Source organism: Protopterus annectens, chromosome 7.part1 (genome assembly GCF_019279795.1).
Source record: "Protopterus annectens isolate FY-2018-M chromosome 7.part1, PAN1.0, whole genome shotgun sequence".
Lineage (NCBI taxonomy): Eukaryota > Metazoa > Chordata > Ceratodontiformes > Protopteridae > Protopterus > Protopterus annectens.
The window spans coordinates 342112834-342128642 of record NC_056740.1 but is presented as its reverse complement, the minus strand read 5'-3'; the positions used below and the strand labels follow the sequence as shown (position 1 = coordinate 342128642).

Sequence of the window (15809 nt, the reverse complement as noted above, 5' to 3'; positions counted from 1 at the left end):
GAAGCCCAAAGTCTGCAGAATTTTTCTTGCAGGTAACTGGGTTTTTGTTGCCATCATTTGGAAGTAATGAGTCAGTTGCCTTTGTTTGTCTGGTGTGAGATAAGCCATCTGGGCAGTTGTATTTAAGCTTGCACCCAGGAATATTATCTCTTGAGAGGGCACTAGTTTTGACTTCTTTTCATTTACTGTGTACCCTAGGCAAATTAGTAATCTTTTTACAAACGCCAGATGCTTTAGTAGAATGTCCTTGCTCTCTGCTTGAATAAGGCAGTCATCCAAGTAGGGATATATTTGAATTCCTTTTTGTCTGCAAAATGCAATTACTGGTGCCAGGCATTTTGTGAAGACCCTGGGCTCAGCAGATAAGCCAAAGGGCAGTGCAGAGAATTGGTAGTGCATTGAGCCAGCTATGAATCTGAGGTATCTTCTGCATGATTGTCTGATTGGGGCATGCAGGTATGCCTGCCTCTTTGAGGTCCAAAGTTACGAGCCAGGCCTTCTTGCCCAGCATGGTTAGAAGTTGCTGCAGTGTCAACATTTTGAATTTTGGAATGTCCAGAAAAGTATTTAGAGTAGACAGGTCCAGTATTGGTCTCCAGGCTTTGTCCTTTCTGGGTACCAAGAAAAGTCTTGAGTAAAATCCTTGCCCCTGCTCTTGCTGTGGTACTCTTTGAATAGCCCTCATGTCCATGAGGGATGAAATTTGCTTTTGTGCCTCTGCCCATTGATTGTGTGGCAGGTCTGGCATACCTTTTCCCCTTGGGAGGGTGTGAAAGTGGAACCTGTAGCCATGAGAAACAATATTCAGCATCCATTTGCCCTGGGTGATCATGTGCCAATTTTGAGAGAAAAGTGCCAGTTTTCCCCCTAAGGGTGCTTCCAAAAGGTAAGTGCCTGGCATTGGTAGTGGGAAGTCATTGGGACTATTTCCTAGATGGTTGTGATTTGTCTTCTCCGCCTTTGGAGGCTGAAGCACCCCATTGTTTAGGCCTGTATGAGCCTTGGGGCTGAGATCTGCCTCTAGGGCATCTGTATCTGCCTCTTTGTGGCCTGTCTGACACTGGAAAGGACCAATGTTTAGAAGGCCAGTTCCTGCTAAATCTGGATGGCTGAACCTGTAAGAAATCCTTTACTGTCTGCATTGATTTTGCTTTATCCTCTATTTTCTTTAACACCTCTTCTGCCTTAACACCAAACAAAGTATCATGCTGTAATGGAGCATCCAATAATTTTGCTTTAACATGATCAGGCAGACTCTGTTTCTTTAACCAAGCATGTCTTCGAATGACAGAGTCTGTAACTGTGGCCCTGCAAGAAGCCTCTAGTGAATCAAAACCACATTGCAAAGTATGCTTTCCCACTTGTTCAGCTGCATGCAATAAATCCTGCATTTCCTTGTTTTCAGGACATTCAGAGTTTGTCAGCATTTTCTGTTTTAGCAGAGACATTAGGTATTGCTGATATTTAAGCATGTGAAACTGGCAGTTTAAAGCCGTTACAGCTAAAGTAGCACAGGTGTAAAGTTTTTTCCCCCCATCTGTCCAGTGCTCTAGAATCCCTATCAGAGGGAACAGGGTTTTTTGCAGTGGAAGCCTTGACCCCTTTGGGACCCTGAGATATAGTTTCTGGGTCAGCAGCAGGGTTTTTATAAAGAAATTTATGTGAATCTGGAACCCTGTAGTACCTATCTGGCTTAACTGGTGCAGGGGGTAAAGAATCAGGAGACAGACTATCATCTTCTTTCGGCTGTTCCCGTTAGGGGTCGCCACAGTGGATCATCTGTTTCCATTTCTTCCTGTCCACTGCATCATGCTCTTTCACACCAACCGCCTGCATGTCCTCTCTCACCACATCCTTAAACCTCATCTTAGGCCTTCCTCTTTTCCTGTTACCTGGCAGCTCCATCCTTAGCATCCTTTTCCCAATATACCCAGCATCCCTCCTCAGCACATGTCCAAACCAACGCAATCTCGCCTCTCTTGTTTTGTCTCCAAACTGTCCAACCTGAGCTGACCCTCTAATATACTGATTCCTAATCCTGTCCATCCTAGTCACACCCAGTGCAAATCTTAACATCTTTAACTCTGCCACATCCAGCTCTGATTCCTGCCTTTTCGACAATGCTACCGTCTCCAACCCATATAACATAGCTGGTCTCACTACCCCTTTGTAGACCTTCCCTTTCATTCTTATTGCTACCCATCTGTCACAAATCACTCCTGACACTCTTCTTCACCCATTCCACCCTGCCTGTACTCTCTTCTTCACCTCTCTTCTACACTCACCATTACTCTGAACTGTTAATCCCAAGTACTTAAACTCATCCACCTTTACCAACTCTACGCCCTGCATCCTCACTATTCCTCTACCCTCCCTCTCATTTACACACATATATTCTGTTTTAGCTCTGCCAACCTTCATTCCTCTCCTCTCTAAAGCATATCTCCACCTCTCCAGGGTCTCCTCAACCTGGTCCTTACTCTCACTACATATCACAATGTCATCTGCAAACATCATAGTCCACGGGGCCTCCTGTGTAATCTCATCTGTCAACCTGTCCATCACCACTGCAAATAAGAAATGACTCAGAGCTGATCCTTGATGTAAACCCATCTCCACCTTAAACGTATCTGTCACTCCCACCCCAGTCCTCACCAATGTCACACTACCCTTGTACATATCCTGTACCACTCTTACATACTTTTCTGCCACTCCCGACTTCCTCTGGACTCAGAAAATACATCATCTACAATATCTAGCACAGGAGGAATAGCAAGAGGTCTGTGTTGAGGCAATAAAAGAAAGTCTCTGAGCCTTTTCTTGGATTCTGAATAATCTTGGCTCTCCCAGTGGAAATGCTCCCTCATGGTGTGCAGGGTTTCCCCAAAAGAGTAGTCCTCAGGAGGAGTGGCTGAAGGGATAGATTCTTTAGCATCAGAGTCCTCATAGGGAAGGAGAGATTATCCCTGTTCTGAAGAGGAATCAGATGAAATAGAAACCTGGTCAGAGGAATCATAGTCAGTGTCTTGCCTAGGCCTTTTATCAGGAGGGGGATGGGAACCCCTGATCAAAATAATTAGGTCCTCGGCCATTTTAAGCATCTGTTTTTTAGGCATGGATGACTGTCCAGGAGAACGCTATACTTGTTTCTTTGTCTTTACAGGTGTTTTAAACTTTGCCTTGGCTGCTGAAGTGGTCTTGCTAGTAAGCTGTGTAGATCTGAAAACACCCTCAGAAGCCGATGCCTGCTCAGCGGCTATGGACCCATCTGAGGGAATAATTACCGTAGGCCCAGTACCTTGAGTTTCCAGAGGCCTAGTTGTCTCCATGTGGGAGTCGGAGGCGGCCTGTGGCTCTGAGGTAGCGGGTGTCAGGGGCTGCGAAAGCGCCTCACTGAGAACCGGCGCACCAGCGACTGGCCTAGAAGAGGCTTCGTCATCGGTTTTGGACCTCGGATGCCTGTCCTTTTCTTTATCCTTGCACTTTTTATGAACTCCGGTCGTCGGTTGTTCTGACGGCATTATATAGTTAAATCTTTGGCCAAAGTAATGTAAAGCAAAATCGAACTGACGCTTAATAGTGCATTGGTTAAATCTAGCACAAAACCGACAACTAGGAATGTCGTGGTAAGGGCCTAGGCAAGGAATACAGTAAGAATGAAAATCCTTATGAGGTATTTGCTTCCCACAAGAAATACAATTGTTAACTTTTACTGACATCGGTCTGGAGCAAGAAAAAGTTTCCCAAACGGGGTACTTAGCTTTATTGAAGACTTCGGATCTGAAATTAAATTTTTCAAAAATCTCAGGATTCGTCCGACTGGCACTTGCGAACTGCTTTTGCTTCGGGCACCACGCAGCAAGAAAGACTGAAGAAAATGGCGTCGGCTGCATCTTATATACCCCTGGCACACTGACGTCAGGGAAGAGGCGACAGCAACCGACGCCAGACCAGGACTTTGGAATTCGGGCCGACTGCGGGTAGCCTGCCAGCTGGATAACCCAAGTGTAATGACTGCAACAGTGACACACGAACATCAGTAATGTGAGTTGCAAATTGGGAAACAATTATTCAAAAGAACTGTCATGCAGAGTATGTGAAAGTAATATTTTTTTATCAGAATGATTGTCTTGTCAGTTTTATCATGGAATGTAAATGGCACTGCAGGTAGAGACAAAAAACAGAGGTACTGAATTATATTAAGAAGTGTAGGGTGCAAATAGCAGTTGTACAGAAGACATGTTTAGATGTAAATTATTGTGTGAATTTAGTAAAGAAAGGAGTTCAAAATGGATATTCAGCAGACTTCCATGGACAGAGGAAAAGCAGGGGTAATAAAACTGATTGCAAGATGTGTTCTGATAGTTATACAAGAGAGAAAGACAGAAGTGGTAGACTTATGGTAATAAGGAGTTATTGAGAGGGAAGGAGGATTACTCTGGCATACATTTATAGTCTTCCTAAAACTGCTCTTCTGGAGCTTAGGAGCATTTTGGGATAAATAATTAGCTCTAAGCAAAGTAAGCAGGAAATATTATTTATAGGTGGAAAATGGAACCTGATTTACTATAGTGAGATTGTATCAGGAGGTCCTAGAAGGGAAAATATAACAAATGAGGGTAGGTTTTCAAAAAAAAATATATATGAGAATCTTTCAAATAAAAGTTTGGAATTTACTAGCAGGAACGTGGACAGAATTTACTTATTATTCCCCAAGATACAGTGAGTGGACAAGATACGATAGAAGTTTGGATAACTAATCGAAAGCTTTGAAACACATTGAATAACTATTTCATATCATGTACTAATAAAGACTGAGCTAAAGATGCAGGGTAATGAAGAAAAATGAAACGCTGGAACTTTCCTACTTATTTTGTAAAATGAGAAGACTTTAAGAAATGGAAAATGCTATGAGAGTTTATTTATTTTATATTTGTTAATTGGGAAAGTCCATCTGGACATGTGTCCTTTTTCAGTGGTGTCCCGGGCAGAAAAGCTCTTCAAAATCATACAGTACAATACAGCATAGACAGTACAGTGTATAGTTACATCATAGCATATTAGAAAAAAACATTGAGTTGATACTATTCTAATATAAGCAAAGAATTAGTTTTAGTTAATAATTAGGTAAGCAAGGGATTGAGTAAGAAATTTTTCTATGACTATATGCAACAAAGAAGATCATATAAATGAAATACTTTCTGAGGGGTTGTACTTAGTTCATTTTAGTTTTTTTTTTAAGTAAGGGAAAATAGAGAAGATAAGATATAAGTAATAGACTGGATGGACTTAGGATATAGGCATTAATGCTTTAGGAAAAGTTCTAGAGTAGAAGTGAGGGATGTAAGGGGGTGGTAGAAGTTTGGAAATGCTTTAAGAAAAGTTCTAGAGTAGAAGAGAAGGAATGTAAGGGGGTGGTAGGAGTCTAACCTGGGGTATGGCAGGTGCATAGCCAGGAGTTTGTAAGGTGGGTTTTTAGGAGTCTTTTAAACTGTATAGACAAGGAGGCATTCATGAGTGGGGTAGGTAGAGAGTTCCAGAGTTTGGAGATATAGTAGGAGAATAGAGCTTCGCCTGCTAAGTTTTTTTACTTTGGTGACTTGGAGGAGTAGATTGTTGGTTGAGTGAAGGAATCCGGATGCTACGTATGGTTGGATTAGGTTTTTAAGGGCTGGGATTTTTTTCTGGATGGTGGAGGATTTTGTGGGCTAAGGTTAGTTGATTAAATTGAAGTAAGAGTGGGAGCTCTAGCCAGTCCAGTTGCTTGAGGGATTGACAGTGATGGGATTTGTGGTGGGCACCTATGGCAAATTTGGAGATTTTGTTATAGTGAGTTTCAAGCTTGGTGAGGTCATTTTTTCAGAGGTTTGTTAGGAGAGGGGATGTGTATAAAAGTGTTGATAGAAGGTGTATTCTAGCAATTGTACGTTTTGTATTTTTAGTTAGATATTGTCTATTCCTGTAAAGGGGACCATGTTTTTTGTGTACTTTTTTAATGGTTTGATCTATGTGGAGGTCAGATTTTAGGTTATTGTCGATAACACCTAAAAGTTTGGTATGGGGAGTAGGAGTAATTGAGGTTTGGTTCATAGAGAAGATGTGAAAGTTTGCTGTGGGAGGAGGGTTTCTGGTAGGGTAGAAAAGCATACATTTAGTTTTATTGAGATTTAGTAAGAGTTGGGAGTTGGTTAGACATTTTTCAATAGATAGGAAGGTGTCCTGGGTGATAGCTTGAAGGTCACTAACGGATGAGGCAGAGCAAATCAGAATGGAGTCGTCAGCATATTGAATGATTCTGGCTTGGGGGGGTTGCAGAGTGCAGGTGATTGGTAAATAGGGAGAAGAGGGGACCAAGGATTCAGCCTTGGGGGACCCCTAAGTTAACTGATAGGAGGGGTGAGAGGGATTCTTGCCAGAGGACAACTTGTTGTCAATTTGTTAAGTAGCTTTGGAACCATGCTATAGCAGTGTTACTGAGGTTGTGGGAGGAGATAATGTTTGAGTTTGGGGTGATCAACCACATCGAATGCTTTTGACAGGTTCAAGAATATTGCTGAGATGATCTGGGAGTTGTTTCTGAGCTGGTTTATAGTGTCTGTGAAGGATAGTAGGGCTGTTGAGCTATGGGCAGGGTGAAAGCCATGTTGAGTGTGTGATAGGAGGTTGTGAGTTAATAGATAATCCATGAGTTGTAAGTGAATGACTCTCTCAAGGATTTTAGAAAGGCAGGAAGAGGATGGCAATGGAGTGATAGGTGGTGAGTTCACAGGAGCTGCCTCCTTTGTGCAAGGGTATGATGTGTGATATTTTCCAGACAGTGGGGACATAGGACTCGGTGATGGATCTATTTATAAGTAGGGTTATTGGGTGGCAGATTGCCTCTGATGCTCGTTTAAGATAGTCAGCTGGGAGGTTATCGGCAGCTAAGGTAGTTGGTTTTAGTTTATCTAGTAGTTTTTTGATGTAATGGGTGGGTACTGGTTTTATTTTGAAGAAATTGTTGCAATTTTGTGGTTGGGTATTGGGGTTTATTTCTGGGGGGGTAGTTATGTTGTTTAGATTGTTTGCTAGAGATTGAATGGATTCTGTAAAGTATTTGTTGAACTGTGTGGCAATGCCTTCACAGCTGTCAACTGTATTAGGCATAGGTGTGGTATTTTTACCTGGTTGTAGCAAGTTGTTTACAGCTGCCCAGAATTTTTGAGGGTTAGTTTGATGTTTGATTTGGATGTTGTGGTAGAAGTTAGTTTTGTCAGTTTTAATTAATTTCTTAGCTTTATTTCTGAATTCCAGGAAAAGTTGTGTATTGGTGTTGGTTTTGTTCTTATGGAACTGTAACCAGGCCTTGTCCCTGTCTTTGAGTACTGCTCTAGTGTCTTTAGTTAACCAGAGAGTTATTAGGGAAGATATAAATTTCTCCAGACAGGATAGCTAGGGAGTTGAATAACATGAAAATGATGCTTAAAAATATCTTAGAAAAAAGGGTGAGTGAGATATGGGAAAGAAGTAGCATGAATTATTCAGAGGGATTGTCAAAGGTTAAAGTATTGTAGAAGAAGGAAAATCTCACAGAGCATGAACAGTAGAAATTGCTGAGTGCTAAGAGAAAATAATGAAATATTTGTATAATATGCACGAGTTTAGAAAAAGTTAGCCATTTTTGATAACGTTTCAAGAGCACAAAAACTCTTAGTACAACAACTTAGGCCACAAAAAGTAGAAAGGGTTATTGCCACACTTAGGGAGCCTATGACAAAATAAGAAGTGATCCCTGTACAGGTAGATGTTTTTTGGAAGTTCTTCAAAAACAGAGGAATGAGGAAAACTAAAATGACACAAATAGAAATATTCATGGAAGGCATAATTATGCCAAGGTTAAAGGAAGATAAGGCTCAAGAATTAATAGCTGAGATTGGAAGGAATAAGATGAAATGGTGACATGTAATTAGTCAACAGGGGAGCCTTCAGGAGCAGATGGCATTCGTGTGGAAGTTAGGAGGGAAAATAAAGATGCGGAAGGTTTTGTTTGACAGTACTTTAACAGGAGGGGACAGTAACAACATAGCATCTTGGTATCTATCTGTCTATGTGTGTGTGTGTGTGTATATATATATATATATATATATGTATATATATATATATATATATATATATATATATATATGTGTGTGTGTGTGTGTGTGTGTATGTATAAACTCAAAGAGAAAAGGATTGATGATAAAACAAGGAGAGATGAGTTAAAGAAATAAGGAGAGGGTAGGATTTTAAATACAGTTCCTTAAGGAGAATAATAGCCATACATTATATATATTTATAGAGTAGCAGAAAGTATATTAAAAAATAAGCAAACATGGGAATGGAGATTTCCTATAGGAATGAGTGCAAGCAGGGGTGTATAAATGACAGCTGGTTAAAATTTATTGGAGAAACTTACCAAAGAAATCAAAGTATTGGGTGCAAACAACTATTGAGGGGAAGTTAATACAGTGAAATGGACTGAAGGTTAGAGACTGCCTTCCTAATCAGGGATTGATACCAGAGTATAGGTAAAGAGAAAGGGATAGGGAACTTGTAAATGAAAGAATCTAAAACAGAAGCTTTGTTAAAAAAGGTATAACCAGTAGGACATATAAAATATTGTATGATAACTGTAAGAATCAACTAGAAAATGTTAGAAAGGATTGGCAAAATATTATGCAATTTTCAAGGCAACAGTGGAAGGATATCTGTATGGCTCCCAAGTATGCAACAATGTCCAGAAGGTTTAGTGTTTTTTTTGCATGGACGTGACTGCATAGACATTTTATACTCTAAGCAGATTTTAGAATTTTTCCTCAGGCAGATAGCAAATGGTGTGATGGGAAAGAGAGAGGTAGATGGCAAATTAATTTTTGGGAATGTAGAGATGACAGATTTGAAAGAGTACCTTTGTTAGAAATATTGGGGAAGCAAATGATTATAACCAAGGAAAAGATTATTTTGAGCATGTCTAGACGTAGTAAGGCTTTAAAAAAGTTTAATACTTTCGGCTAACAAAAAAGCAATTACTAAAAAATAGAAACCAAAATCTAAACCATCAGTATCTGAATAATATAATGGACATGAAAAATGAAAGTGGGATCTTTAGAAAACGGAAGAAAAATTACTTAGAAGTAAATGGAATTTGTGAGAATATTACGTGTAGACTAATGCTTAGCAGAAGGATTGAAATTTAAGGGAAGGCATGAATTGAATAATTTATATAATGGAGTGAAAGAAAGTAGTTAAATACGACATATATGTATTTTACTTGAAAATAATAATGGAATTGTTATGGCTTATTTTCTTTTCTATTACTGTTTGTGTACATGTCAGTTTTTTTAAAAAAGTCTTGTTTAATAAATGTTTTAAAAAAAGATGAAACTCTGAAATCAGTGAATACGGTCTCTAAGGATAGCCTAAAATAGCACAGTCAAAGTTTAGCCATGCCATTTCAGAACATTAACATCAAGTGAAAAATGCTTGTGTAGTGGGAGATCTAGAATCATAATTCCTCTGCAAGGTTGTTCTATAAAACTTAAAAGCATACATAGAGGTCATTCTGTAATATCTAAAATTATATGGTTTAGGTCGATCATCATAGTCTGGCAAAGGGAATATGGGATGAATGTCAAGCAAATAGTGAACCGGTGCCAAATTCATCTTTGCATCTTTGAGAATGGCATGAAAAGCTGTGATTTATACTACATACATATGACGTTGATTCATTCCCTGAAAATGTTTCTGATTTTGATTGAGGCTCATTCACAGTGGGTGGATGTGTATGCCATGAATTCTGCTACTTTGTTTGCTACAACTGAAATGCTGAAACAGAATTTACAGTACTTAGTAATCAACAATTGGTAATATGTGCTTTCTAAACTTTATAAAAAGCATGACATTTTTCAGGTAACAACTGCTGCATTTTATGTTGTATCTAATGCCATGAAAGATAGAGCTGTACAGACTTTAAAGGAAGAGATGAATAAAATAAAAGGGGGAACTGCAGAAGCAAGACTGTAACAGGTCTTGTTCAGTTACAGAATTGCTATTCAAGTGGTGACAGGTTTATCTCCTGCAGAGATTCTTGTCTTGAAGGCTAAGATTCATGACTGACTTTCTTTTGTCAGATTTGAAAACAAACATTCAGTTAAAAAGTGGGCTGAAAAGCTGATGTGTAAAGCTGTAATATTTTGTACCTAGAGATGAAGTTTATGTAAAATACTGCAGTTGTGGTCCTAAATACATCTCTGACATAAGTGAAGGTTGTCTAGATTCTGTCTTTTATATCATGGTCATTATACATGATTTGTTTGTAACAAGGCGTGTCAATCAAACCAAAATAAGATGAACATAGGCAGAATCAGCAGCTTAAACTGAAAAGGAGGTAGAAGATTCCTTGACCAGTCCAGAGGTTCCAATGTATTTGCTGCCAGTAAGATATTTAACATATCCATGGAAGATGTTTTTGAGAAACATGTGCTTACTGTAACCAAATTCAGTGAAAAACTCTTAACTATGCTTGTGGTAACAAAGGATATATATTCTTCTGAGTTGCCAGATGTCATCCAACATAGATATTCTACTTCTGAAAGGCATCCGTCTTCTTCTTCTTCTTTTGGCTTTTCCCGGTTAGGGGTCGCCACAGTGGATCACCTTGTCCGCTCATGATTGGCAGTGGAGTTTTACAGTGTTGAGTTGCCTGCCCGGCGCCCAACCTTCCACAGAAGGCACACACATGCACACTCTCACATCTAGGGCCAATTTAGTGTGTCCAATCAACCTACAGCATGTCTTTGGGATGTGGGAGAAAACCGGAGCACCCGGAGGAAACCCACGCGAACACAGGGAGGACATACAGACTCCACACAGAAGGCACCCCAGCCGAGGATCGAACCAGAGAACCTCTTGCTGTGAGGCGGCAATGCTAACCGCTGCACCACCATGGCCGCCCCTGAAAGGCATCCATCTAATCTGACTGAATATCGAATTAGAGCTTCTTAAATAGAAAATGACAGTGAAATCTGGAAATGTTAAACTATACTTTAGAGTAACAAAATATAAAATCTTTTTAAAAAGCTTTTAAAATGTATGCTTTGAACCATATATTTGCCTGTGATAAAACTTATAGTTTATTATATAGGGAGATCTTAGCATAAGTTCGGACACATGCAGGAAAGCAGAAGGCAATCTGATGAAGAAGATTTGGGACAGACAGGAAAAAGGTAGGAGGAAACGAGGGCATCCAGCAAATAGGTGGATGGATTGTGTGAGGGAAGATCTACAACAATCAGACATGAGTGCTGAAGAAGGCATTAGTGTTGCACTGAAGAGAGAGAGATGGCACCAGTTAAAATGACACACCAACACCATGTAGAAAAATGGGAAAAAAGAGGATGATGATGATGATTAGCATTAGAAACCAGGGAAAAGTATCTTGAACACTAAATGGTGAGCCCTAGCTGATGCACATTGTCATGAACATTCCATTGTGAGGTACACTTGAGTAACTTCTACCTCAAGCTTATTCTAAATCATACCTCTCAACATGTTAGTGCAAGAAATCTGGACAAAGCAAAAAAACAGTGTTGTGACAAAGGCCCAGAAATGTGGCCAATAAACATACAGTTAATATATTAAAAGGTTTTGCATTAGCATGCATTTTCTGAAGGATATGAAGTCTGAAACTCAAATGTCTGTAATTATTTAGTGACTTCAATCCTCAGTGATTTGCTGGAAAACTACAAATTTTTTGAGGGACAGAAGAAAAATAACAGGCAAAAATCTGGACATTCTGTAAAAATCTGGACAGTTGAGTGGTATGTTCTAAGCTCCTCACTCATGTTAGTTAGCTCTGATACTGCTCCAAAACTGCATATGTTATACTGGTGTTGCTGCCTATTACTGTTATCTTGAAGTTTGGATTGATAATTACAACTATTAAATCAATTTAAGTTGTTTGGCATTTGTGTTAATTATATGTCAACATTCTTACTCTGAACTTCATTATAGGCCTGTTGAAATTTGCAAGTGATAAAGAAATGACTGGAAATAAGTTTCAGGCTATCTCACTTGGTCAAGGACAGGGGCCTATAGCAGCAAAGATGATCCGAGAAGCTATGAAGGAGGGCACGTGGGTGTGTCTTCAAAATTGTCACCTTGCTGTATCGTGGATGCCAACACTAGAGAAGATTTGTGAAGAATTCAGCCATGATACATGTCATGCAGACTTCAGGCTCTGGCTTACCAGTTATCCATCACCTAAGGTATTTCAAGATAACCATTAAGCAGTAACCTGTGACTATCTCATGTTATATATGTACATGCACACACACATACATTTATATGGCTACCATGTAGTTAGTTGAATATTTCTTTTGTCAAGAGCAGATTTGCCCACATGAATAGTTGATGGTAGAGTTAATTGAACTATACAGTAATTAACTTACGGATTGCTGACTACAGCATAAAGTTTACTGATTCAACTTAGTTGTGGTTGTGCAACTATGGAGTTAGTATACATAAAATAAGGAATATGGGGGCTTTGCCCCAACATAAAACATAATGTGATGTGTTTTTTTCATCGAAGTACTGGTTTTGATTTTATGTTTTATTAGTATAGATCAGAAATATAGGCTGTGTAATTTTCATTGGTGATCATTTTAGTGTAATGCGTCTTGCTGCGAAGTTATGCTGCATTCAGTCATGTGATCTGATGTAGTGTTTGTCAAGCAAAACATTTGTCAGTGAACGCAACCTATATATATATGAAGATGAAAACATTGCTGGCATGTTAATAAAGTAGTAATGCAAAGAAAATTGTAAAGCATGAGTGAGGGACTACAAATTTCTTTCTGTCATTACAGTTCAAGTATAATTGATTACCAGAAACTCAATAAGTTATTAATCTTAAAACACAGAGTTCATAAAATCAGACCTGGTATTTAAACTGTTGCCAATATATGTTAAAATAAGGTACATTTCCCTTCTTGTTAAATGTATTTATGTCTGTATGCCACTGATTACCTTCATTGGTAGGAATTGGTAGGATGTCATGTTAGTATAAGACACAAATTCCCTTCAGATACCATTCTCCAGAAACTAGCAATGCCAAACAAATATCAGGCTGTGGAGAGCACTCCAGCCATAACAAGTTACTCATCTTATCATATATTCAGACCCCAAACCATGGGCAGCAAAGCAAATGAAGGTGGAGTTACAAAATATATAAAAGACATACACACCTCCAGGCTGGTTAAACAGTATGACGCACAGGAGACACTCCAGGTGTATAATGCCCCTATTCAAATCATAGCTAGCTACAGGCCCCCAGCTTTGACTTAAGATGCCCACTCCACCTATTTGGATTTCTTCGAATCTATCAAGATTCATCCTGGGCGACTTTAACCATCCAACCATAGATTGGAAGAACTACTCATGCCAAAACACAAATGCCCAAAGATTCCTTGATTTCGTCAATGCAAATGGCTTGGACCAGCTGGCTGACACCCCCACAAGAGGTGAAAATATCTTTGACTTGGTATTTACCAACATGAGTAACAACTGCAGTATCCCTACAGTGTCATCCTCCCTGGTAAGATCTGACCACAAAGCTGTCACTTTTGAAGTCACCATCTACCCAAACCACCCCCTAGATAGGGTCAAACAAAAAACCTTCTCAAAAGCTGATTACAACCTCCTGAGGGAAGGTATAAACAGTTTCACAGCTCCCTCCCCCTCCATAGGAACTGGCACATATGTCCAAACCTACACCAAAGTACTGTACGAGCACTTATGTAGCTGCATAGAATAAGAAATACCCGACAGGACAAAATCATCCTCCTGAAGGAAGAGTAAACCTGTCTGGTGGACAATAAATAAACTCTGTAATAAAAGGGAAAAAAACTGTTGTCCAGGACTAAGAAGGAGCAGGTGCCTAATTGTAAGCACTCTCTCCTTAGTCTGAACAAGCAAATAAGAGCACTAGTAAAATCCTCCATAGCAAACTTCAAGTCCAAATTGGCCACATCTACTAACAACAATCAAAAGGCTTTCTTCTCATATTCTGCAAACTCAAAGGAAGCACCCAGATCTGCTCAGAGCTGGTGTTCAAGGACACTTCATACACAAACAAGGTAGATATAGCCAACCTGCTGGCAGAAGACAGCTTCAGTGAAAACTTCACCCCCCCCCCCCCATCAGTAAATCAGGACATCCCCAGCACCTGGCCACTTCCCCTTATCTCTAGGGAGCAAGTCATCACTGACCTCTCAAAGGCAAAAAATACAGCTTCCATGGGGCCACATAACATCCCAAGCTGCATCCTACATGAACTCAGACAGGAACGTGCAGCACCATTAGGCACCCTATTCAACCAAAGCCTGAGTACTGGCTTCATCCCAGCTGAGTAGAGGACAGCCACTGTCATCCCTTTGCACAAAGGTGGAGCCTCCAGGGATACAGGAAATTATAGACCCATCAGGCTAACTAGCCTGATCTGCAAGGCCATGGAACAAATTATCATGGACCTCATTAAGAAGGACATCGGCAACCTCCAAACACTTGATCCCACACAGTTTGGTTTCGTCAAAGGGAGGTCATGCCTGCTAAATTTGGTTGACTTCTTTGAGACAGTCACCAAAGCCATGGACGAGGGGAACACGGTGCACACCGCCACCCACCTGTCTAAAGCCTTCAATACTTTTCCCCACTCAGGTATAATAGATAAACTCTCTCAACTAGGCATCAATCCATATGTTACGAGATGGGTAGCAAACTGATAAAACCCACCTAGCCAGAATAGGGGAAGCCACATCAAGCAGTCACCCTGTAATGAGTAGTGTACCCTAGGGATCAGTCTTGGGCCCCTTGTTGTTTGGGATATACATTTCTGAGATGCAGGCCAAAACCAGTGGGCTATGGCTGATCATGTTTGCAGATGACTGTAAGCTAGTCACTGTCATCAGTTGCCCCTAGTGATGTGGACATCCTCCAAGAGGGTCTCACCCAAACATATGGCTGGTGCCAGAAACTTGGCCTCAAACTGAATGCCAAAAAATGCATCATCATCCCCTTTGGGGAGAGTGATGTCCCCACAAATAATCACAGTAATAAGGTCCTAAGCATGCAATCAGTTGTGAGGGACCTGGGCACCTAGGTTGATAGCAAACTGACTTTTGACCACCATATTGCCTTCATTGTATGGAAAGCTTTCTACATGGCCCACCTGATTATTAAGGGTAGCTCATCCAGGGACAAGGTGATCATAACATCCCTGTATTCTTCCCTTATAAGATCCATTATTGAGTACAATGCCCCTTTCGGCATGTACCTCACAAAGCACATGCAGCAGCTGGAGAGACCACAGAAGTTCCTCACCAGGAGAATCCAGGGCTTCAGACACCTACCTTACACAGATAGGATAAAGGCCCTGTCCCTCTATTCAGTCTCCTACAGACTCCTGAGAGGTGACCTCTTTCTGGCATACAAAGCAATCTCAAACCCCACCTTGATGGGACTGCTGCAAGTCAAGCTCCACTCGAGTAACCCTCATGTGCAACCTCAACCTGGTCAATGACATTAATAGGAATTGTTGGCGGGACAGATTTGTGTCCCAGAGACTCCCCCTTCTTTGGAATAGACTCCTGCTCCACATCAAGTAGAGTAACTCATTAACGTTTTTTAAGTGCAACCTGAATATCTGGATGGTGAACAGAAAATACACCCCTGGGATTCCATCTGTGTCCCTGCTGGACAGGGCCATCAGAAGTTGACTCATCGGAACATGGGCT

General features: G+C 40.4%; 1 protein-coding gene across 1 annotated transcript in view; it reads left to right on the top strand.

The window, feature by feature from the left end:
- DNAH12 (dynein axonemal heavy chain 12) overlaps window positions 1-15809 on the top strand; it is a 4520724-nt gene that overhangs the window by 3987954 nt on the left and 516961 nt on the right. The window contains exon 61 of the mRNA XM_044078497.1: window positions 12031-12284. Within this exon, the coding sequence (XP_043934432.1) occupies window positions 12031-12284 (254 nt within the window). The remainder of the gene's footprint in view (window positions 1-12030; window positions 12285-15809) is intronic.